The 26,698-nt window shown below is 37.2% G+C and overlaps 1 protein-coding gene across 2 annotated transcripts in view; it reads right to left on the reverse strand.

Moving 5' to 3' along the window:
- The window catches only part of luzp2 (leucine zipper protein 2), a 169,849-nt gene that overhangs the window by 138,274 nt on the left and 4,877 nt on the right, over positions 1–26,698 (reverse strand). The window contains exon 1 of one of the 2 annotated variants that reach the window (XM_073853524.1): positions 20,004–20,310. The exons of the other annotated variant lie outside the window; for it this stretch is intronic. Coding sequence (XP_073709625.1) covers positions 20,004–20,072 — 69 coding nt within the window. The 5' untranslated portion in view covers positions 20,073–20,310. Of the gene's footprint in view, positions 1–20,003; positions 20,311–26,698 lie in introns of those variants that run through there. 2 annotated transcript variants of the gene reach the window in all.

Consider the following 26,698-nt stretch of genomic DNA (forward strand, 5'->3'; position numbering starts at 1 on the left):
TCTTCTCAATCAGCTAATGCTTTTCAACTCTCCAAGCTTGATTTGCTTGAAATAAATGCACATAACTTTCAGGCTGTTAGAGGACGTCATTTGAAAGGAGGATAAAGACTTTCTGGCTTCAATAATTCAGAGGGTCCCTCATGCATTAATCAGTCATTCTGAATGTCTTTTTTAAACAAAAACAAATTCATGGAAACCACTTATGTCAGTGTTGTTCAGTGTCACCCCACTGAAAAATAGCCCCTCCGCTCCCTAGACCCCAATCAATCTCGATGTCATGATTGACGGTCAAATAAAACCCAAAACAGACCTGAAACTTTTAAACCCTCATCCTCCCGAGACCTACATGTGCACATCCGTAAACACTCACACACGGGGGCACACAACTTCCCTCTAGCCTTGTCCTGTCACGCCTCAGGTCGCAAAGATGCAGGGTTTGACTGACAGCGGGCCATTTTTCTCCTGAGACGCAGTCAAGGTTACTTTCCCTTTTGTCTACAGCGTGCATAAAAGTTCAAAAAAGATGAAGAAAGACAGAGCTGTGTGATTTTATAATCAAGGCGTTATTAGCTTTATAAGCTCAGGATTAAAATCTATTTTACTGGCATCAGCAGTGTTTTTTTGAGAAAGTGCACCTTCAAACTCACGACAACAATAATAGTATTGGTTTAGATCAGAGGTCACCAATTAGATCTGGCCTCGGATTGATTTCATCCGTACCATAAATCATCATTCCGTATAAATCAATATGCATTCCTAACATGGCATTTTTTCCTGAACACTGAAACTTACTGTACACTGCAAAGGTATGTGATGCAACACACCATCAAACTTTTTAATTCTTGTCATTTTTGCCATACAGCTGGAATTTTAATTGGTTTTAAAAAGCCATTCTAGCAAGGTCTGAACCCTTAAGCTGCAATGAATATACTCTTTAATCACCTTTATAAAACAAAAAAACTCCTTAAATAATATTGCTTATGCAACATATTGGCTAGAACACTTCAAAAGGACCTTGCTGAAAAAGAAAAGCATTATAATCTCATGATCTTTTATGTTATATTAAATTTTTTTAAGCATGTAACCATCATGTTGTGTCTTAGGAAAATGAGTAGATATGAGATATTTAATTAAAGGTCTTTGAAGATGATGCCAAGGGATGAAGTGATTGAATCGCAGGTTAGAATCACAGGTTAATGACTGTTTCGAAAACCAATATGCTGTTTTAATGGTTCAGTTATTCATTAAATAACCTATTATGTTCTGCCAGAATATATAGATTAAATAGGCAACTTTATTTTTATATAATATCTCAGGATGTATGCTAATACAGTCAGCAGCAACTTAAATATTCAGTGTAGCATTTGATCAAAAATCCACGAGTTTAAAGCTGTAGAGGCAGACAAACTCATTCATATTCGGTGACCTTTATATGTTGCCTCTAGCGAAGCATTTCGCTCAAATGCCTAATAAAAGACCATTTTTTCATAGAAACACTGGTATAAATGTGACACCCAAGTGAGTTGGGTATAGTTTCGCAGAAATCACAAAAACATTGGACCATTCTGTCCCATGGTTTTCTACACTTTTAGAATAAAACGTACAGTTTGTACGATACCTTTTAAAAAGGTCCTAGTATGTACTATTTTTGCACAGATATGTACCATAGACTGTAAAAAAGATTGCTTCCTTCCATTGTAATGAATTGAAGCCAAAAATGTCCGACCATGGGCGCTGCCATGTTACGTGAAAACGTCAGTCTGGAGTCAGGGCATGGGCAAAAGGAATCGTCCGTGGAGACAGAGGCGGAGCCGCAGTGTTTTGTCGCAAGTGGAAAACAATATTGACCTTCTAGTTAAAAAAGAAGCCTCATATAAGATTCATTTGGAGATTGTTTCTTTATGTCTGGCAAAGATACTTTGAGCAAAGTTTCATGTTGTGTCAGGCCTTCTAAGTGTTGTAAACATAGTGGTAGTTCAGTAGCAGCGGACAGCGGCTGGAAGAACGCATCAGGGATCGGGTAGGGATCATACCCTAATGTTGATATTTTTTTAAAGTAGCGTTTCTTTTCATGACAGTCGAGGTGCGAAATGTTGTCTTTTGCAGCCATTAACTGTAGCCGTAAGAATCATAGACAGTAAAATATAAGTAAATCATAGCAAGCTAGCTAAAACTGGTGGCAGTAAGCTGGAAAAAGAGCAAGTGTCGTAAAAGGTCACATGACTGATATTCATCTACAGCATCAAATTACTAGCTAAAAGAGTCCCGTTCGTTTGCATGGAGAGGGCGGGGTTTAAGACTTGTACTGCAGCCATCCACCAGGGGGAGATCAAAGAGCCAGTGGCTTCACTTTTTTCAGGATGTATGAGGCACACCCAATATGTACACTGCAAAAAAATACAAATCAACATATATTTTTCATGTTACTTTAACTAAACAAATTAGGTTAAACAATTTCAACTTGTGTTTATAAGTTGTGTCACCTTATCACAGGTCAAAACTTTAAATAGTATGTTTGTACAAGAGTGAACTGTCCATAGACTTTCAAGTTCTTCTCTCAGGAGCGCCACCAACGGTAGATTCACACGGGACAGAAGCGTTAACGCTTAACGGAAGGCTTGTCTGAAGTGGGCCAACAGCCAATCACAGTGGCCACAACAAATGCTCCGGTCTTCCATAAACGTAATCGGCTGGCTCTTCCTAGGTAATTTGCATAAGGCGATCTGATTGAATGACACACGCATTGGCGCTTGAAAAGTTGAGAAATGTTCATCTTCTGCCGCAAGCAACGGCAGTGACGCAGCTCCAACGGATTCACAATTCAGTTCGGCAACACATGACGTCACCCATTAAAAGTGAAGGGAAAATGTTAACGCTTACGCACCGTGCGATTCTAAGGGCCCACGCACTTTTGAGGCCCCAGAGATTTTTATTAGTAATAGCAATGGTGGTAATGTAATAAAAATTGTAAATATATCTACCAAAGAGTTACCAATAAAACAAAGTTATGGCTTGTTTCTGCATTTTCTGCAAAATTACCCACTCCCCTTATTTACTGCATGGTTTCGTCCAGTCTTACATAGCTAGAGACTAGAGTCAGTCACTGAGTGAGATCAGAATCAGATGGTGAACTGCCAAATTAGAGATCTTTTACAAAGGAATCTGGACATCAAAAACTAAAAGAGAGGCTACAGAGGTCAGAGACAGAGAGAAAATGGGCTAACAATTACCCACCACAAGTATTTTTTAAAAGAAAGGTATATATAATTTATTCATGGAGCTTCCTTTTGCCGTTATGTTAGCATCGGTTATAGCCAACCGCTACCTGAAAGTCAATTTAATATTTAATAGGTTACGTTTATCACCACTGAAAATGAGAAGAATATATTTTTTCCAGATATAGATCTTGAATTTATAGCCACTTGCCAGCATTCTCCTGTTAGCAAACTATGCTAGCGGACTTATACACATGCAAGCCTTGCTCTCACCCGCTCTTACCCAGAAAGTTTCCTCAACTCTTTTGCCAGTGGAAGAAGGTGAAAATCAGTACAGTATGTCACTGAGACTGTCTCTGAAAAGTCTCAAATCTAATTGTGAGATAAAGAGCATCACAGTTTGATTTTAAGCATTCATTTCAGTATGATATCAATTGCTTTAAAGATATCAAGTTTAGATTTTCAAAGAATTAAGGGTGTCACGATTTCAATTTTAAATTTTAAATCGAACCTCGAACTTCGAATTAAAAAATGTAATCGTCGATGCTACCACGCTCCCATGTCAGGTCCGGTCGCCTTTCCAAGCTTTTGTAGTGTAAACGCACATGTGGTTGAATGTGTTCGAACAGCCACAGGAGAGCGCCTTCTCTCCGCCCATTTATCTAATCTGAGGTACTGAACACAATTTTTTACGTCTTTTCTGACTTCTTGCCCAAACACACGGTGTATAACGCTATTTTTAGCCTTTCATTGATAAAACTAAAGCGGCACTGTAAAAAATACTTTGCTGCCTTAAAAAATTTTTTGAATCAACTTGGATTTACGAGTCATTTCAACTTACTATTATTTATTTTGACTAGAGATGAGTTGTTTTAACTACAGGTGAGATGTTATAACTTATAAAAATAAGTTGACTTTTCTCAACTATATTTTATAATTGTGACAACTCATCTCTGTTGACATGACATGAATCTGAGTTGATTTAACAAAAAATTTTAAGGCAGCAAAGTATTTTTTACAGTGTGCACGATCTTATTTCATCAATTGCGCTGAAAATTCATGTACAAAACACTGTGCAGCATGTTTACTTACAACACAAGCAGCAGACTCTGACATAATATTAGTTCTAGTGTTGGGCTATATGCCCAATTTTGAAATCGTCCTATCGTCAGCCTCTGAGATCGCAGATTAACGATAGTATCGGGGGCGGCAGTAGTTTACTCATTTATTTATTTGTTCAATTCTTACTCATTTATGCCATTAATCCATCCACGTCATTAAGTCCAGGCGCTCTAAAAATTTCCTGCGTACCAGAGAGCAGGAATAACACACTCGCTGGTTTTAACCCACGCTAACAACCTCTCTAGTGCAAGGAAATGTCAAAGACGTGCGTATTACAAGCTCATTTGCAAGGAGGAGACCGAGTCATGCGCACTACAAGTTCAGTTGCTAGAATGAGTCCATGCCGTGCAAATCAAGTCCAGGTGCGTGCGAGAAGGAATTTGCGCGCGTTACAAGCTTTCCTGCGCAAAGTGAAGCCCACAAACCCTCTCATGTGAGGAAAAGCACGCAATAAGCATGTTAATGTAAAACTATGATGAGAATAATGATAACCATCACCAACTATCGTAATGAAAGCACGCTATTGGTGATATGTCTAACGATCGTCGATACACGATACAATCGTCTATCGGCACAACCTTAATAAGTTTGCGCCCATATAAACTCCTCATTACTCCCGCTCGCATTAAATGACAAGGTGCAAAGTACTGACAGGAATGTTCATCTGACAGGAAGTTTCGTGTGCGTGTATCATATTTTTCCACTGGCAGCACAAGTAAAATGGCAGGGCATCCCGGTATTCAAGGTCAGATATTATATTTCATAAAAGTCTAGTCTTAAAATGGCATAGCATTTTTTTGTGCTTTAAAAAAAAGAGGTAAAAATCGACAATCGAATCGAATCGTGACCTTAGAATCGAAAATGTAATCGAATCGAGGATTTGGAGAATCCTGACACCCCTACAAAGAAGGTAATATGTTGGATGATTTTATGCAGAAAACAGTAAACCACAAATAAATACTTGAGCTGGGTTTTCATAGGCAAGGTCACAATTATCTTGTGTATGAAGACAAATGTTTTTGGGTTAAGGTTCATATAACACACTATATAATGTATGTTTAATCTTTGTTTAAGAATGTTGCATTTTCTCTGAATATTTAATTACTGTGTGTATTTTTATATTAAATTAACATTTGCACACTGAAAAAGGACAAAAAAATGCTCATCCAGTTATGCTCTGTGACCCTGAGACAATGAGAACAGGAACAGGGACAATGAATAGTTTTCTATTAAATAGTCGCAGCCTGAACCAAGGACAAGCTTTACTTTATGCTTTTTATGAGACCAGATGAGCACTCAAATTTTGGAAATTATCCAATCATAACATTCACAAAAAACCTGCTGTGCATGCTGGCTTTCTCTACCCCATGAGCGCTACAGATATGCAGTGCTATTGTCTTTTTCTCAATTACACACGTCAGCGCAACAGTGTGAAACGTTTTTGCTGGGGAATCTATATTCATTTGAGCAACTGAAAGGCGTCCAGTTTCCAAATAAATAGCCTCCCACTCTGCTTTGATTGAAAATTGAGTTTTTTTGAGGGGGTGCTACAACAAAGTGTTTATTACATTCTTTTCAATGCGAGTTGGAGGGGTATAGAGGTTTCGTGTGCTGTCCTAAACCGTGAGTTTTTTGACAGTTCAATTTACTTGTATGGCGACAAGAACCAGACACGCTTCAGTGTCTTCGTAGCGTTAATGCTGAATACCCAGACGACACACCACTCACTCCTGTGGCCATTAACTTTAAAATAAGAAAAGGGTGAACAACACCCCGCCCATTTCATCCCTTTACTGTCTTTCTCACTCTCTCTCGCCCACTTTCAGTGGAAGCTCTGCTAATGTACAGCTCTAAACTTCAACCACTGGAAGAGACATATACATCAAATCTCTTTGTCTGACAAATCCCCACCGGCCATTCTCTCTCTTACTCGCCATTATTTATTTATTTGTTTCTTGCAGTCCTAACAGTGTGTTCATAATACTTTGTGATTTCTACTGTAATGTCTTGTTGAGATTACTTATGGCATTGATTGACACCATTCGCTTACAAACCTACATGCATACTGCAGTGCTGTGGACTCGAGTGTTTATCAAAAAAGCCATTTTTCTTATTCATTAGCGCTTTTATTTTGTAGCTATCACACAAACACTATTCTCAATAACTCATCCACCATCCGCTCTCCATTCCTGTGAGATCATAAAATAAATGCAAAAAAATGCACTCTGCACCTGATTTACATCTACTGACATATATAGCTGCAATTCTGTTTTATTACCAAAAAATCCTTCACATTATGCAGGATTTGAACCCAGGACCAATCACACTCTCACTCAAGTAAAACGCTTCTCTAAAAAATCCCTAAAAGCTTTATCCTGATAATAACAAGTGCAACGTTTACACTTCCAGTGCTATTAACAATGAAAATATCTCTTATATAAGCATTCTGTCTCTAAATTGATCAAAATAATGAATGCACCTTGTATGTACAAAGAAGTAGCGCATAATGTGCTACTGAAATGATTTACATAATTGTGCATTTATAAGTATAATGAAAATAAATTGACGAGCTTCTTGTTTTGACACTGAAATGAGCAAGTGCTGCTAAAACCTGATATAAAGGTCAACACATCACATAGACTATTTATCAAAACGGTCAAAAGAAATAAAACAAAAGTAAAATATATTACACTCTAAAAAAATGCTGGGTTATTTTCATTGTTGGGTCATATGTAAACATTTTCTGGGTTAATTTAACCCAACAGCTAGGTTCATCCTTTTTAGAAGCAATGCTGGTTTGAAAATAACAGTCTAGTAAAAGATACATAAAATACTTCTCAATGTCAAGATGATCAGCAGGCCATACAACTACAAAATAATTATTTTAATTGGAGTATATGTTTATGTTTTAGCACTCTAAAAATGTTGGGTTAATTTTAACCCAGCATTGTGTCGGAAAAGGACGAATGCAGCCGCTGGGTGAAATTAACATAGAAAATGTTTATATTGGACCCAACTTGGGTTAACACAACTCAGCATAATGAGTTTGAACCCAGCATAGCTTAAATTGCAACCCAATGTGTTCTTTTTCGACCCAATGCTTGGTTAAAAACATCTCAGCAATTTTTACAGTGTACTAAATTTAACACTGCGGACCCTGTACCGGGTCCAAAATTAATTATTATGACTTAATATAAAATATTCCTTTAATTTTTAATGGTCTGTCATGGACTCAGTACCATATATGAGATACTGTTTGAAAGCTTAGAATCTCTACTTTCTGCAGATACTTTGAGATATGTTTTACTGTAAGAAAGTTATTTAAACTTAATTTACACTATCACCCCCCCCCCCCATATTTTTTATATAATTTATAATTCACATATTTCATATTTTTCAAGTATGACAAACATGGGCAAATCTTATATCAAATGAAAGCTCTCACTCTCAGTAATAAGGCTACGTTTTTTTTTTTGTTCTATTATCATCATATATCCAACAATTGTCGAATGAATAATGAGGTAAAAAAAATCGTCTTTTGTAAACGTATGTGAAACTTGAGCGTGAACTGCCTCAGATAGCACAGATAGCCACAAATGATACACCATCCTTTATCTTAGGTCTAAAAAATAAATCCATTCACAGCATTTGTTTTTTTGTTGTTGTTGTGTGCATGAACAATCCCTTACTATTTATTATATGTGCAAAACAAAACAAAGTATTTTATATGAAAAATGTATTTTCACACCCTTCAGTAAAATAAGAATAACTTTTGAATTCGACATGCTAAAGAGTTCATTCGTTTTTTGTGTGTTTACTGTCTGCTGCTGGTAACAACCAGAACTGTCTGCAGTCTGCTAGAAAATAAAACAACATAAAAAAGAAAATTTGGTGTTTCATCACATGAAAAACAACATAAATAACAATATTTGTCAAAAACAGCAGCTTTTTATGTAACTTCAAAGGGTTTTCTGTAAAATGTTATAAAGATATTGCATTTATTCCACTGTATGTGGTTATGAGAACACTTCAAATGTTTTTAGACGGAACTTGAATACAAAAAGGGTATTATTCCTCCCTTCAGTTAGAATAGAATAACTTTTGCACAGATTATGATAGAGAAAATCAGCTTACTTTTTCCTCTGTAAGCTGACAATTGCTGGAATCAAACAAAACTGTCTGCAGGTTTCGTTACCACTCAGGGCCAGAGTTATACACTTTTAAATAAAAAAAACATCAAAAAGTGCCTATTTATTGTTGTGTTTATTAGAGGACTGACAACACATACAACCATGTTTAGCACTTTCACCAGTGTTTTATATAATTTCAAAGGGTTTCCTGTAAAATGATACCAAACTTTTGTATGTACACCTCTGCATATGGGTATGGGAAGCTTTTGAAATTGGGTAGGCCAAATACAGGCGGAAATCCCCAAAATAGCGAGTGTAAGAGGTTTATTATTTTTAATGTCAGAAATAGGTGTAGTTTGTATGCGCTGGAAAATTGTACCTGGTTTCAAAAACACTATATAATAATAATACAATAATACAAAATAATATTTTTATAAAAATGCTGGGTTATTTTCAACTCAGTGTTAGCTCAAAAATGAGATGAACCCCAGCCATTGGGTTAAATTAACATAAAATTATAATGTGTAAACAGTGTATATGTAAAGATAAAAAAGAGCACAGACACCAATATTCTCAGATCGCTTTCAGGACTCATTCATGTGAAAATAAAACTTCCTCTGTGGTTTAAGCTGTTTGGAGTCAGTATATCTTCCTTGAATTGTTTTGCAAGTGCTTATACGAGTCACTTTTAAATAATTATAAAAGTGGGTTGTCAAAAAAATTGAATTTGGGCATCAAGATCTGCCGTATAAATCCAGTCTTCGATTCAAGCGAGGCGAAAAATGCTGAGTTATTTCCTACTTTGTAATTAGTCCAAGTGTTGTAACCAGTTTGACCTTTTCAGGCCAATGTGCAGAGTTAGTTCACTGACAGAGCAATTAGCTATACACATTGCTAAAGACAGTTATACTTATCATTCAATAGAGACTCAAGGAGAACAAAATGAGCTCAAGAGAGACACTAATCTCCAGCTGGCACTCTTAAACACTGGCGTCACTTTTTGGACGCTTAACATCGTTTCACTTTTTACGGCTGATTATTTTCTTTGCCATATTTTTTGAAGCAGGCATCATCTCTCCTCACAGAAGATGCACATGATACTGACAGCCATGATGAAATATCGACATTATTCTAGTCTAGTCTCACACATCACCAGGTGTATTAATTACTTTACATTTGTCGTGGCATAGCAAGGTTCTGTTTACTGTTAATTTACTATTAGACAGCCTGCTTGGTTGCCATAACGCTCTGATTACAGTACGCCTCTTGAATTTCAATCTTCGCTTTGAGCCAAGCCAAGAACAGGACGACACATCGCCCCTCCGGTAACGTCCGATCTACCCTGCATATGTTAACACTTATGACATTGTCCTTGAATTCAAAGCATCTCTCTCGAATCACTCTTTCTCATAGGGTTATATCGTCAAAAGCATCCTCCCCTTCTTTCAACACCATGCTTGCAAATAGCTATGGCCTCATCTAACCACAGAAAGTTGTAATTGCTAAAACATGTTATGCCTTATTAATGCTTACTATGTAGGTCAAGTTAAAACAGTTAAAACCACATTCAGTTTTTTGCCACACATTAATATACAACGAATAGCGTGTATTCAGCCTGGTAAAATATGAATTAAAGGAAATCATAGACCCCAAATGTAATCACAGCTTGAGATGGAAACCCCTCTGCAGTGCACATCACAGATGCGACCCAAAGATAGAAAGAAGTGCGCAAGGTGCATGTCATGCATCACAAGGTGAGTACAGAATAATGTTGGACCTTTTCCATTTACCGCTCACGATGCCAAGCACTCTGGGCGCGGTCATGCATGGGCACCTCTGCATCTGCCAGCAAATCTGTTGTATTCTGCAGCCTGGCACGTGGTCCTCGCAGCTCCATACAGCTTTAAATGCAAAGTTGAGATATAAGCACAGTTGAGAGTTTCATATTCTTTTGAATCTATCAGTGACACATACTGGGAGAGTCTGTCAGATGAAAGCGATTGCGTCAAGCTAGATATTTTGAGAATTTTTTTTTATTTCAGGTGCTTAACCACCAGGATGCTGCCACAGTAGAAAAAAGCCAACATTTTGAAATAATTTCAACAGCATGCCACTGGGTTAAGCAAGGGTTGTTATTGTTGCAGCCTCAACCTTTTGAAATCATTTCAACAGCATGCCACTATGGGTTAAGTTAAGGTTGTTATTGTTGCAGAAATAAGCCCCAACTTGTGATCAGCACCTGACGCGAAGGGTCTCGTATAACACTGAAGGGGCTAATTTCACGTTGTACCACGGGCCTGTTGAATGCTTTATTCTGATTTGTTAAGAAATGTTCCACTGGTGTTGATTTATTTTTAACTAACCTGTCAAATGTCTTAAAACAACCACAAGAGCAATGTTTGTGGTAAGCGTGGTATAAGCGGAATAATTGAATTGAATATAACTGAATAATTATTTTAAAAAATAATGCACATTTGCTTTGCGTTGTGCTGCATTATGACCTTGGGTGTGTATTTACATATCAAATAATTCAACGGCCCGTCATCAATTATTACAAAAAACGTACAAACTTTACAACGACATATTAAGCATATTACATGGCTATTTACCTAATAAGTAATGTAAGGAACATTAAAGGGGACATATCACAAGACTTTTTTTAAGATGTCGAAAAAATCTTTGGTGTCTCCGGAGTACGTATGTGAAGTTTTAGCTTAAAGGTGCAGTGTTTAATTTTTAGAAGGATCTCTTGACAGAAATGCAAAATAATATACAAAACTATATTATCAGGGGTGTATAAAGACCTTTTTATAATGAACGTTATGTTTTAATTACCATAGAATGAGACGATTTATCTACATGCACAGAGGGTCCCCTTACATGGAAGTCGCCAATTTGTGCCGCCATGTTTCTACAGAAGCAGAAACATACTTTTTTACTAAGATGTGTCCGACGATGACATGTTTTTCCGGTGGCGGCTATAGCACTGTAGCTTCTCCATGCGTTTTAAAAGCGAGGGGTGAACAGTGGACTAAGCTGTTGGTTGCAATTCACAACCTCACCACTAGATGCTGCTAAAATTTACACACTGCACCTTTAAAATATCATATAGATCATTTATTATAGCATGGTAAAATTGCCACTTTGTAGGTGTGAGCAAAAATGTGCTGTTTTTTGGGTGTGTCCTTTAAAATGCAAATGATCTCTGCACTAAATGGCAGTGCTGTGGTTGTATAGTGCAGATTAAGGGGTATATTATACCCTTCTGACATCACAGGGGGAGCCAAATTTCAATTCCTTTTTTTCACATGTTTGCAGAGAATTGTTTACTAAAACTAAGTTACTGGGTTAATCTTTTTTCACATTTTCTAGGTTGATGGAAGCACTGGGGACCCAATTATAGCACTTAAACATGGAAAAAGTCAGATTTTTTTGATATGTCCCCTTTAAATATTGATTTGAAATATTTGCTCATTTTTAAATAATGCAGACCTTCTGCGAGGAAAACCTGTTTATTTTCGGTTTTAAGATAAGACAAGACGTTCAAATGTACCGAACACACTATTTGGTTTTTGTTACATTATTTGTAAATATAATGCCCGTTATTAAAAGACATGAATATTTCATTTTTGTCTGAAATTAAATTTGAGCAATTGTTATCTGGGAATAACAAACCTGCAAATGTCACGACTGGCCAATCAGAATCAAGAATTCCAAAGAGCTGTGTAATAGCATGAATTAGAAACTACAATAAAGGGAATAAAGCACAAAATCATGTTATCCCAAATAAAAATGTTATTGTGTTTTAGATGTTTCACGGCTTATTAAACTGATTGGAGTTGTTTGTTGTTTAGCTCGGAGGAAAATGTTATATCTCAGGAGATTTACAATAAGGTATTATCTTAGAGTCAGATATATCTTAAAATTGCTAAGGAGGAATACAAATGGAAACAAATGAGATTATTGTTGAAAAAACATGCATCAAATGAATCTAGACTGTTTGGTACACTAGATGAGAAATATTTGGGTTTATATTGAAATCTTCAATAATATTGAAATTGGATAGCAGACTCTGCAAATCTGAGCTCAGTTTGGGATATTGTTGAGATGTCTACCGAAACTCTAATGGAGACATGCGTGAGATTTCTTGGTCTTTTTCTCAAGAGAAATATCCCAGATGCAAGACGCAATGTCTAGGTGAAATAACTGAGATGTTTTAGAGATCTCAGCTGTAATTTCTTTTCTTCTTTGTCTTTGTTTTAGAAATTTCTTACTTAACTACCCTGTACATATTTGAAATAAAATAGGCACAAATAAGACTATTGTGGACATGCAATAAGAGTTTAGTGCAATGACCGAACAATCATATTGACTTTTCAATACAGACTTTAGTATCTTGGCAACACCATTGAAGTTATTGTTGAGATTTTACTCTGAAACTAAAGGAAATTGAAGATTACTGTCCTTTCTGTAGTATGCAAATCTGTAAAAATGATTTGACTTTCCATGAAACATCAATACTGTCTCGGAGAAACAATTAAGATAATAAGGAAGATTTTTTTCCAAACAACAAACCACACAAAAGATTTACATGTCCATCACATATCAGTGTGTTCACAGCAAATTCTGCTAGTACACTTACAGAGAAGAACTATTCCTATCAAGGGTTTCCATGACTACCCAAAAGCATTATTCAAGGTCGTTATTCACACAAAGCAAGAATGGAATATTTTAACGCATCCCGGTAGCCACAGCACAAAGATATTAGCGAGACCGTTTGAGCCATTAAAACACGAAATTTATGGTTAACGATCGGACTATCGGTGCAAAGCTATGAGACATATGACCCCCTCCACCAGACACCAGTGTCATTGATCCACAATGCAACGAGTTTGTCTCCTAGTTTTTTGCCACATGACAATGCTTCCTCCAAAGCTTTGCTTAAAAAAAACAAAGGCATCCTGCAGGAACAAATTTACCCTTGCATTTGCACAAACAAGCTGAGAATGGGAGTTCCCACCTTTTCCATTTTATACCTTTGCAAAACACTTTTTTGACATTTTTCAGTCACTCCACTGTAGGCAAAGGTTTGGCAGAAGATGCCACGGTTCCCTACATCAAAGTTTGAGTCATCAGAGAAAGAGACCGAGATCCTGAGGGAGACGCTGCAGGCGTGCGAGCGGAACTGAGAAGCACTGACAGTTGTAACAGTGAACGGAGGCACTTGAGCCGAGGAACCAAAGCCCAGACCCACAATAAAAAGAAAGACATTAAACAACCTGTGTGAGCTTCATGAGAAAACTTCTCACACAAAAAAAAAACATAAAGGTAAAATATGTATGATTTTGGCATTAAAATAAAATAAAATGGATTAAAAACATTTTCACTTGTGCACTTCTCCCAAATGTTTCCAACAATGTTTTCAACCAGTTTAATGCCTCATCGCATCACCTGTCAATTGTGTCATGTCTACATTAGTCTCAGTTTCCGCCCTAATTGCCGTAGAAATCATAGATATGTTTGACTTTGTGTGTCACTGCACAGACCATTTGGTATGACATTTAAGTGGTGCATGATATTATGTCTCAATTTTGTGATACTTTGATGTCAGATGTGTTTGGTGGCATGCAGTCAGACACACCTCGGTGCAAAAGTGTGGTTCTTATTATTAAATGTGGAATGCCCTGTTGTTGCTTCTATCAAATTATTATGTTGGCTATATAACGTTACATTATAAAACTTTATTCCATATCTCCATAACTCCCATCATTCAACGGTCATTCCCAGTGTCATCAAGCTCCGGCATTGCTGTGCGACATCTAGACACGAAAATGTATTTATCGGCAGGAGTGCTGATAATTACAAGAAAACATTTAGTTTAGTCAGAAGCTCTAAAATAAAAAAGTTAAAGGAACAGTATGTAAGAAATTTATATCAATTAATCATAAAATGGCCCTGATATGTCATTAGACATTAAGAATCATTTTCATTTCAAATACTTATATCACTGACAACAGTGGTCCAGCCAGGATATTGTCATTTAAAAAGTGGAGTTTCAGCCCTCAACTGATGTTTATGTTGTCATTTTATGTATTGGCCACCAGTTGTGAGATTGCAGTACCAGTTTTAGCCACAAGTTTTGTGATTGCAGTACCAGTTTTCACCACAATCCTACATACTGTTCCTTTAATAAAAATTTAAGAAAAATTAAAGGTGTGGTTCAAAGGTATTTCATGCATGCTGACTTATTAACACAGTTATAGAGTTGTTTCCTCATGCTAAACGTAGGCAAAGTGTCAAAAAAGTAGTTGGGCGTGTTACAGAGTATTTATGTGCCAAATGCACTTCGCCAGGGTTCGTACAAGTTTCGGAAAGTTTTTTTATTTTTATTACGGTTCCAGCTGACGTTTCAGGGGTTTCAATACGTATCAGTTATTTTTATGGGCACTTCCTCCGGAAAACCCCGCCCACCCGTCAATCAGCAGGAGATGCTAGAACTTGCAAACATCACATCACGCTCCAGCTTTGATTAATTTCAAAACTCATCAATGGCACGAAAGAAGAAGTGTGTTTTTGGATGTAAGGAGAAGAAAGTCAGCCTTATGGGAACAACGGATATAGTTTGTTAATCCGAGGTAGCAGCGAAGTTTTGCGTGTGTGTTTGATGCGCTGGATTTTCCCAAAAGGGTCAGGAGTTGCATGCGGTAAGTAAGACCTTGTGTTACGTTAAAAAATAGGCGCGTGCATATTATGTAAATGACACGAACATGTAGTGAATCATAAGTTAAACAGTGTTGTATAAAGTGTTGCATGAATCGTACTCGCTCCTCCCGCGGTAGTAACTCCTCCTTCTTCATTGGAAAGAATCTGTAAAGATACTCTTTCTTTTATAAATCTGATTAAACTAAAGACTCTTCAGAGATATAAAGGATGTAATACTACTCTTTAGGTACTCCAGATTAACATCAGAAATGCTGAAACAGCGTGTGTTACAGTATGTGAGCTTTAAATTGTTCATTTTGGCTCCACTGCATAAAACTGATCCAAAAGACCAATAAGGCATATGATCCCATATGTCAGCCCCCACACGGTGACCTGCTTCATAAAACAGCTTTTTAAGACTCGTGTGAGTATTCATAATTTAAAAACATATTTAAAATGTTAATTTCTTTATATATAAAACACTAAAAAAATATAACCGCATGTTAATGCATAATTTACAAGGTACGTGAATCTTATCCATGGCCTCGTATCCATCCATTAAAAAAATCTGACATCTTTGCAGTGATTTAGTACCAAATCCATGAAATGCACACACACACACACACAAACTACAATGTTTATGTAAACCTAGGCACAAACATTTATTCATGCAGGAATAGCAATTTACCATCAAAGATCTACTGTGTTTTATGTGTATGTGGCAAGGTCACGGTTAAAATCTAAGGTCTTTAAAATCTAGTATCATCATCAGACATATTCCTAACTTTCCAAATCATTCATCACCCAAACGAACAGGCATGGCATGCAAATGTGGTTTGAACAAATTCCAGTATTGATATTGCCAACAACAGCCATTTGTTTACCGCTTATGAGGATCTGATGAAATCATTGAGTACATTTATGTTTGAAGTAGGTTTCTTTAAACATCAAATGCTTATACAGCATAATGTAATCATCTCTCTGTATAAAACGCTGAATGGTATAGCTTGCTGATTTATATATATGTAGTTCAATACAGTTGTCAGCTGAGCTTTGCAGACCAGTAAGCAGAATTGATGAAATGTTGGTGTGGATTGCATTGCTGTTGGCATGAGAGCTGTTTACTGCTGAGCATAGATTCTGTATTTTTTTTAATAGAGCCACGCAAAGATATTTTCGAACGTTATAACAGAAATGTTGGAGAGGATTAAATATAAAACAAACAAATCATTAACAAATGACTAGATTCATGCCGTGCCAGGGAACACACATAATAAAAAATATATATCATATGCATTAAGTTGCTTTGGATAATACTATAGTGTCTGCCAAATGCACAACGTAAACATGTTAATTGTATCTGTTCTTTTGTACGTTTATAATAGATTTATGTGTTTGGTAATTCTACCTTTAGTTAATGTGATTTTGCTGAAAACTGAACCCATGATCTTGCTAAAGCCATGCTTTTCCAGCTAAGCTATAGTTAACGTGGATGTTTTTTATACACTAAAATACTGGTCCAGTTCATGATAGATGAGTCATGATTGTTTTTAATGGACTGTGTCTTTCAGACTACATGAACTTCGAGAAGATAAAAATGGTGTGTGACGTTGCACACCACTGACTAAAAATACTGTGCTGGATTATATTTAACAACAGCGCATGATGTTATACAATGCAACTTTCTCTGGCATATGAAAACATACTAAAAAACTGTATTTTACAAGAGAGAGACACAAATTACAGTAGAGGCATGTCATCCTACAGTACATCAAAGGGAAATTTTAATGATGACAGGAACATACGGCCATCTTCATGTTGCTCAGTTTAAAGTAAATCAGGTGAAAATTAGGGCAAGGACTGCTTTACTCATCACATCTTTCCATTTACTTGATAGGTTGTAGGTTGCTGTTTTTGTTACTGCTTTACTGCACTGGATCTTAATGGTTAGGAGTGTGGGCTTGTGTCACATTAATAGATCTACTATGTAACTGAACGTAAATGCCTTTAGTAATAACAGAAGTAGTGTGAAATAATAAAACAATTAACAATAATTTGTGTGATAAGATAACTTATTTTAAGATATTGGGCTCTATCATAAACCCGACGCAATGCAGCACAAGTGTATTTTGCTAGTTTCAAACCGGCGCAATTATAATTTTCACGTTTAGCGCCACGTTGTTTAAATAGCAAATGCATTTGCGCCCATTTTTGCACCCATGGGCGTTCTGATTTAAAAACAAGGTGTGTCAGGCTCATTGTTGGCGCGTTGCTAGTTTGAGGGAACTAAAATAGACTACGCCATTGCCCAACTAAAACCTGGTCTAAAGTCTAAAGTCAATGGCGCAATAGTGTTATTTAATGAGCACGTTAGAAATATGCGTCTATAAACGGGACGACAACGCAGGTTTGCTTATCACACATGGATGTGCAGCAGCACAAAAAAGCTTTTAAATATGAAAGATTAAAGGATTGAATGTAAAAGATTATTATTGAGTCTCTTGGGCATAAATGAGGACCGATTATAAGACATTAGAAGGCCCAAAGAGCTGCTTTCACCTGTAACCTGTAAGTAAATAAATGCTTTGCTTTAAACAAATGCATTTGTTTTTAAATGTTTTTTAAATGCTACTTCACAGATTTATTGTATATGTGAACTCTGTACCTGTGGATATGGTGAGATGAGAAACATTTTTAAGTAATGCTTAAAAAAAACATGGCGCTGTCCAAGTGCTAAAACGTGCGGAGAGCCGTTTGTAAATTCTTTATCTCCTGTTTGTTACAAATAAAGTATTTTTACAGTACAAACCTTTTCTTACATATTTGTACATTTATTTTTTGATGATATTGGATAGCCATACATTTACAGCAATTAAAAGCCTGCTATTTTCACTTCCATGACTAAAAGAAAATGGCTTTTAAAGGTTTTAATAAAAAAATAACAATTTCAATACAATTTCCGCTTAGTTTTTCAGTTTACAAAGTCCGTCATCTAAATAGGGATTTGAAATAGCGCCAGCGCAACTGGCTTTTAAAGGGGATGAGAGCTGAGACTCTCATTGGCTTATTGCACGTTACGCCCAAAACACACCTATTACTCATTAAAAGAATAGGACCAACCCTTTTCGACCATGTGCTCGGCGCACAAACCATTTTTCCTGTCGTTAAATTAGCAAAAGTGGATTCGGACACGCCCATTTAGACCGTGCGCTGTGCGCTTTAGAAAATGTGCTTAGATCGTTAAAATAGGGCCCATTGTCTATGAAAAAATGAAATTTTTGTCATCATTTACTCACCTTAAAGTCCCAAACCTGTATAAATTTCTTTGTTTTGCTCAACAAAGGAAGATACTGTATTCGTAATCAAGCAAGAAGCAGGAGCATCACTGACTTCCATAGTAGAAAACAATTATACTATAAAAGTCAATGGTGCTTAAAAATTTTTTGGTTACAAACACTGCTCAAAATATCTTCCTTTGTGTTTAGCAGAACAAAGAATTGGTTTGGTTTGTATCAACTTGAGGATGAGAAAATGATGACAAAAATTTAATTTTTGGGTGAAATATCCCTTTAATGTTTTCTCTTACCAGTTATAAAAGCAATTTTATTTGAAAAATTTAGCTTTCAAAGGAATTTCAGGTATGTTATGAAATAAAAATTAGCTGTACAGTAAATTACAAAAGCATACCATTCAAAACTACATACTGTACGTGCATTACTCAGTTAGCTATGAAAAAATACATCTCAGTATTTAAAAGGTATACTTGATATTGGCTTAATAAGAACCTGAAGATTTGCTTACAGAGGTTGGCCTTGATAATTAAACAAAAGACAAATGATGAAAAAGAGTTTAATTTCTTTTTATGCTGTGAGATGACCATAATACCAACTATTCATTTACTTATATTTATACATTTTAATGTCATTTATAAACATGCCTCAAATGAGTAACTTCTGTAAATTATATTTATTAAAAATTAATTTTACACTGCATATTGGTGAACGGTTACCATAAACAGAGTTAAATTTCATCAGATTTATCTTATTTTTTAATGCCATTTACAGCAGTGTCAAACGTCTCTGTATGGTACCAATGTACTGCAAGCATGCCTGGACAAATCTAAAGGGCATAAGTATTTGCAGAACAAATACACTTTTAACAAGCTTTAAAATTTCTCAAAAACACTGCAAAGTCACTTGGCTGTGTGCTTATTGACCTTTCCGTGTGCAACGGTTTTGTCTTCCAGAGGAAAATGGCTCCGGCTTTAGACAGGACAGAAGCATGACTTTATCAGTAGTTAAATTAATGATCAATCCTTGAAACTCCCTGACTCTGCAAGACTCCTCCTCGCTTAGCCTTTGCTTCTCTGCGTACTCCCTGTCTCTAAATCTTCCCCTCGCAGCATTATTCTGTTTGCGAATGCCTGCACGAACGCATTCTGTAACACCCAGACATCCCGTAGCTTTGACTGACACAAAACTTGCACCTCCGCCAGACCTACTTAAACTCCCCGTGAGCCGAAAACCACTACCACATTTCGCTCCTTCTTTGTGCCAGAACGAGAACGTCTCTGTTTTGTCTGCAGGACTAGCCAAGCCCTAAGAGCAGTGCGAGAAAAAAGTTGAGCTGTTAAGCATCTTTCACCTGCATCTCTGTGCTGTCTCTATTTCTCTCGTCGTCTCTCGTCCGCTCACATGGCAAACGTGATACGAGCACATATTTGTAAGCTCAGACACCACAGTGAGCTGTCACAGATTAACATCAGCCGCTATTGTGCCCAGATAAACAGACAGAATGAATGGGGGTGATGGATGAAGCCAGAGCTGTTAATCGCCTCATAGCTGCTGTTGAAGCTCAAAGCAGGCAGAAGGAACAGTAGGTAAAGGGCTCCGATGAATTTCATTGCTTTGTCTTGCTCTCATGCACTCGGCGTCTCTTTCCTCCCCTTTCCCTCGATCGTTTGCTTTTTTGCTCGCTCGCTCTCTCTCCTCGCTTGCTCACTCACCCGCTCTCTCTCTCTCTCTCTCTCTCTGTGGTGCACACGCGCATTAACACAAGCACACACGCCGCAACAGACAGATGCAACGCTGTGAGTGGTACGAGTATGTGAAAGCATGGGCTTCTTTGGTTTCAAATAGCGGAGACGAATGGATTTATTAATGGCCAGGAACCAGGGTGAGGAGGGAGGGGGGATTGGGTGGTCCGGGAGAGGAGGACTGGAGAATGATTTGAGCTGGTGAGGTGATGTCAGCATCAATACAGCCAGTGGCTTCTTGCCTTTCTTTTCTGTGTTTTACAGTAAGACGAATACCTGCTGGTGCGTCCTACATGATATTCGTCTGTCTTTTTTATTACCAGCAGCTTTTAGACAGGCCAATGCGATTATCGGGGCTGGAGCGGGGCAGGGTTACTCCACAAAGACTACATTAATCAATTTTCATGAAGATTCCACTTTGATGTTAGGGTTCATTAGTTTGACATTTTGTTCTCTGTTGTCCGTCAAAGTAATTGATGAGACATTTCCCAGCTCCCGTCTCATATTCCGAGATTAAGAGGGTAAACCGATGATGATAAATTTAATAGTTATTCAGTTACTTCACCTTATCTGATGTCTCCAGCCGGCTTTTAAAAAATTGTTGTTTAAATTTACAACAGTGTAATATTGCAATTGATCTATTTTAGGGGAAAAAACATGTAAATCCTATTTACTAAGGTTATTTTACCATATACAACACAGTATGTTCACATGCAAATACTCCCCTTCAAATCAAATTGATGGCTCAATCAGACTGAAAACTCTTTATAGACGGTTTCAGCAGTAACAACATAAACAAGCGGCTTTCGTGGTCATCACGTAACTTCCGGTAAATTCCGTGAAGAATAAATAACAACAAAGTCCTTTTAAAGTAGTTTATTTATATAACAAGGAAAATAAACACGTAGATTACATAGGAACCCAAAACATTTGTTATTTTCGACAAGGTATTTGTTTAAGAGTTCAGATTCAGCAACTAGTCAGACTATTAAACAAACAGAAACCGTAAGTAAGGATCGGACCAGTCGCTTATCGTGTCACCGCACGTGCGCCCGATAAAACTGTCTATATATACACCTTAATTGATCCGATTTCGATCAGATTGAATGGGGTGGTGTAGACCTTAAAGGCGGAGTGCACGATTCCTGAAAAACGCTTTGGAAAAGGGAGTCGGGCCGACTGCCAAAACACACTTGTAGCCAATCAGCAGTAAGGGGCATGTCTACTAAACAACATCATTGCCTGGGTTGCGTATGTGTGGGGTGGGTCTATGAAAAAAGGTCCAGATTTTATTGGGGTAGGGGCGTGTTTGTTTGGGTAAATGCGTGAATCATAATTTTCTCAATCAGATCTTAAAATATCTGTGCACAGTGTTGGGGTACAAGTAACGCGCATAGACCTTTCTCACAACTTCCGTATTTATGACCGGAAATACGCAATCGTCGCGGAAATCTACTTCCTCCGCAGTCAAGGCAATGTAAAAAGTCGTATCATTAATTCCCTGTTGATGGTGAAGTTAGACAGAAATGGATTCAGGCTATCCGGCGAGATTAAGGGCCTAACTTTACCATAAGAAAGGGGAGCACTTATCTATGCAGCAGAAAGTTCACTAAAGGGGACTACATTTTAGGGCTCACTGTTCACCACTTGCAACCAAATGCTGTCTCTACTCATTTTTCTTGGAACGAGATCACCCCGACACACAAACATACGATCACAGACATTACCAGACAAAAATATTAACTGATAATGATAGCATCCGGCTAACGTTATTGTTGCTACACACTAGACGTTCACTTGGACAACCATAGGCAGTAATTGAAGGTAATTGGTACCATAATGCTTCATTCAAAGCAGACTATAAAGTTTTAGTAAGGTAGTCTATATCATCTACTATACATACATTATGTGTAAGTGGACACGCTAATAATGTTTCGTTATAATTAACAGTTCAGTAACAGTTAGGGCCCTATTTTAACAATCTAAGCGCATTGTCTAAAGCGCACAGCGCAACGTCTAAATGGGCGTGTCCGAATCCACTTTTGCTAATTTAACGACGGGAAAAATAGTTTTTGCACCGAGCGCACGGTCGAAAAGGGTAGGTCCTATTGTAATGGGAGTATTTTGGGCGTAACGTGCAGTAAACCAATGAGAGTCACAGCTATCATTCCCTTTAAAAGCAAGTTGCGCTGGCGCTATGTCTAATCCCTATTTAGATGACGGACTTTGTAAACTGAAAAACTAAGCAGAGGTAGAAGATCCCCAGTTTAAGATTAATGTTAAATAATTGTGTTGTTTTTCCCTTATATTGAAATTGTTATTTTTTTATTAAAACCTTTAAAACCCGTTTTCTTTTAGTCATGGAAGTAAAAAGCAGGCTTGTAATTGCTTTAAATGTATGGCTATCCAATATCATCAAAAAATAATTTACAAGTATGTAAGATAAGGTTTGTACTCTAAAAATACTTTATTTGTAACAAACAGGAGATAAAGAAATTACAAACGGCTCTCCTCACGTTTCAGCACTTTGGACAGCGTTTTTTTTAGCAAAGAGTTTTTTTAAGCATTACTTACAAATGTTTCTCATCTCGCCATATCCACAGGTACATCATATACAATAAATCCGTGAGGTAGCATTAAAAAAAAACATTTAAAAACAGACGCATTTGTTTAAAGCAAAGCATTTATTTACTTATCAGGCTGCAGGTAAAGCAGCTCTTTGCGCCTTCTAACGTCTCATAATCAGTCCTCATTTATAAATATGTCCAAGAGACTCAATAATAATCTCTTAAATTCAATCCTTTAATCTTTCATATTTAAAAGCATTTTTGTGCTGCTGCGCATTTATGTACTTTGTGATAAGCAAACCCGCGTTGTCCTCCCGTTTATAGGCGCATATTACTAATGCGCTCTTTAAATAACATAAAACATATTGCGCCATTGACTTTAGACTTTAGACCAGGTTTTTGTTGGTCAATGGCGTAGTCTATTTTAGTTGCCTCAAAATAGCAACGCGCCAACAATGCGCCTGAACACACCTCGTTTTTCAGACCAGAACGCCCATGGGCGCAAAGGGGGCGCAAATGCATTTGCTATTTAAACAACGCGGCGCTAAACGTGAAAATTAGGGTGGAAACTAGCGAAAGACACTTGCGTCGCGCATTGCGCTGCATTGCGCCGGGTGTAAGATAGAGCCCTTAGACTCGCTCTCTACTTACCTAGAAATTTATGGACAAATTCTTCATGGAAAAAGTTTTCCTTCATTTGTCGTGTCACATCAGCAAATGTATTATTTGGCAAATCCGTTAACGAAGTTGTGTAGACTCTTTGATCCATTTTAAACTTGCCCGGGTTTGTTTTTCTAGTGTGTTGACGCTTGACAGGAACTCCGCTTTCACGACGATTACGTATTTCCGGTTATTGTGAGAAAGGTCTATTACGTAATAATATTACTTTCTGAAGTAACGAGTAAAGTAAAGCATTACTTTATAAATATACACATTAATATTTGAGTTACTTTTTTAAAAAAGTAATGCGAGTTACTTTTCAGTTTAATTAATTCAATTTAAAAATAATGTACTGAATTAAACTGAACATATTAACATAGAATTACGCATGAGCGGAAACAGTTTATGTCAGAAACAGAGATGGCAGGCCAGAGCTTGACATTTTTGCGATCATAAAAAGCACATGCAAGGCCTGAAAGAGATCAAGCCTCAGCCAAGTAAGAAAAAGTAAAGCAAAAGTAACTTCAAAGTAACGTAAGCATTACTTTCCTTGAAAAGTAACTAAGTAACACAATGAGTTACTTTTTTGGGGAGTAACTTAATATTGTAATTTATTACTTTTAAAAGTAACTTTCCCCAACACTGTCTGTGCACATGCACAGTGGAATTGTATTTATGTTTACGTCTTATTTACATATCGCAGGATACTCGTTGCAAAAGCATGCACCCACAAGGCAATGCCATTTCGGGTGTGCATGGAAATCGAGCTGGTTTTGGTTCATTTTAAATGGCCACTGACCTGATTTTGTTATTATTATTTGATTATATAGAATGTCCATGTTAACAAATATTTCAATTGAATTGCAATTTTTAGGATACATATAAATTGTAGTTTTATAATGTGCAATCAGACTAAATTTATTCAAACTGATAAAAATTGTTGCATTTAAACATAATCAGTGATTAAAGTTCACATAACATACGCTGTTTCTGCTAATCTCATGTAAATCTTGAGCACCTATAGAGTAGTACTGCATCCTAAATATTTCTGAAGACTCTTTAGTTTTATAATAATAATTTAATTCCTTACATTTATATAGCGCTTTTCTCAGTACTCAAAGCACTTTACATATGAACGGGGGAATCTCCTCAACCACCACCAATGTGCAGCATCCACCTGGATGATGCCACGGCAGCCATATTGCGCCAGAACGCCCACCACACACCAGCTTATTACAGGCATGAAAACGGGTCAGGGGTGAAAAAGGTGAGAAGGGCAATCGAGGGGCGATGTGGCCTCTGATGGGGCCGCGAGGTGGGAGGACCCCCTCAGAATAAATATTATGGGCTCATTAGGGAACATGGTGTAACTTAACTGATTTATTCTTCAGGCATGTGAATGGCCAAGGACAAAAAAGAAGGAAGGACATCCCTCCACGTGCGCAGAAACAAAATTCCCACCATAACATACATGACCATTATTTCAATTATTTAATTCTGACGGACAATTTAGATTTAAAATGTAAACATTTGACTAGTAACAGAAACCATATTTAATTAAATGGGTTGATAAATGTGGAAAGCTGTAACAAGTAGAATTCCCGTACTATTTTACATCTGCAATAATTTTATTTTGCCATTATCTGACCAATCGCAAGGCCATACAATTTAAAGTTGGCCTTGGAATAGGGTGGACCTGCAGGCCTACATATAATTTAAAATTACTTAATTTTCACAATATAGTACTGGTTAAATGAACTACATTATGGTTTTTGAGTCATGGGTTGAATTATTTTCAGATAAGCAAAAAAGTGATGTGGGAAAATAAAATAAGAACAAATCAAGACATTACAAGCATATAAAATAGAAAAGAACAAAGTTACAAATAAAGTAAGATCTAACATTATTGATTATGTAGAAAAACAGTATCAAATTAACATAACACTGTTTTCATACTATAAATTAAATATAATTAATCTTTTTAAAGCTATAAAAGTGATTTCCTTTTGTCTTTTGTAGTTTGATTAACATTATGACTCAAACATAAGCATTTCTTATGAGACGAACTGTCCCTTTAACAACGGAGAAGCGATCTATACACTGACACATGATCAACTGCTCACTTATAATAAACGACTGTTTTTATGAGAATACTTGCAGAGACTGTGGTATTACAATATAGTTTGTGCGTATATCTCCTGTCAAGCCCAAAAAATATGCGTTTGCGTGATTTTTGAGTTTGTGCGCGTATGCGCAGCGAAAACAGTTCACTTTAGCATCTTTGTCGCTCAAATAGTCTAAAATCGCTTAAATGTTACTGTAAACGGTAAACTTTCTTATGAACTGTATTAGTAACAGTATGTTCTTATTACAGCATTTCATGCAATATTTTGCAGTTTCACCATATTTACATTTAAGTACTTACAGCCGTAGACCAGTAGACCAATGTGTCTTACAAGCGAGGAGTACGTCCATAATTCGTTCCAATCCATTCCAACAAAAATATTTTAGGTCACTTTGCAGTGTCAGTCTATGTAGATGTGTTGTTTTAATTGATTGACGCATTAGAATTCTACAATGATAGTTTTACAGCGTTTTGTGTTGACTTTACGTCCCGAAGGCAGTCGCTCTACGCATCTTCAACAAGCTTGTATGACGAAGAACACAGAAATGCGGATGACATCACAGTAGCGCGAGAGCCGTCCGAAAGCAGACTTCCTTATGGCTTATCGATTCACTCTCGTGATACTTTGATGTCACCTGCCTGCCTGTTGGTTTTTGCAGCGCAGCACGAACTCAAACAAACCTAATGTCTGGGATACATGTTTGGATGACGGCGAAGGGCGCGTCTTCAAACAACGCGCGCATACCCCCCCTCCCCCCCAAAATTTTTTTCTCATCGAATCTACATGATTCACGTGGGTCACCTTTTTTGGATTCAAAACGGCGAATTTCGCCGAAAGGTGAGGGATTTTCATGCCTGTTATTAGTAGAGAGGAGACAGAGTGATATAGCCAATTAGTATGAGGGATGATTAGTAGGCCAATGGGCAAGTTTGGCCAGGATGCCGGGGCACACCCCTACTCTTTTTCGAAGGACATCCTGGGATTTTTAATGACCACAGAGAGTCAGGACCTCGGTTTTACGTCTCATCCGAAGGACGGTGCTTTTTTTGACAGTATAGTGTCCCCATCACTATACTGGGGTGTTAGGACCCACACAGACCACAGGGTGAGCAGCCCCTGCTGGTCTCACTAACACCACTAC

Source organism: Misgurnus anguillicaudatus, chromosome 15 (assembly GCF_027580225.2).
Source record: "Misgurnus anguillicaudatus chromosome 15, ASM2758022v2, whole genome shotgun sequence".
Lineage (NCBI taxonomy): Eukaryota > Metazoa > Chordata > Actinopteri > Cypriniformes > Cobitidae > Misgurnus > Misgurnus anguillicaudatus.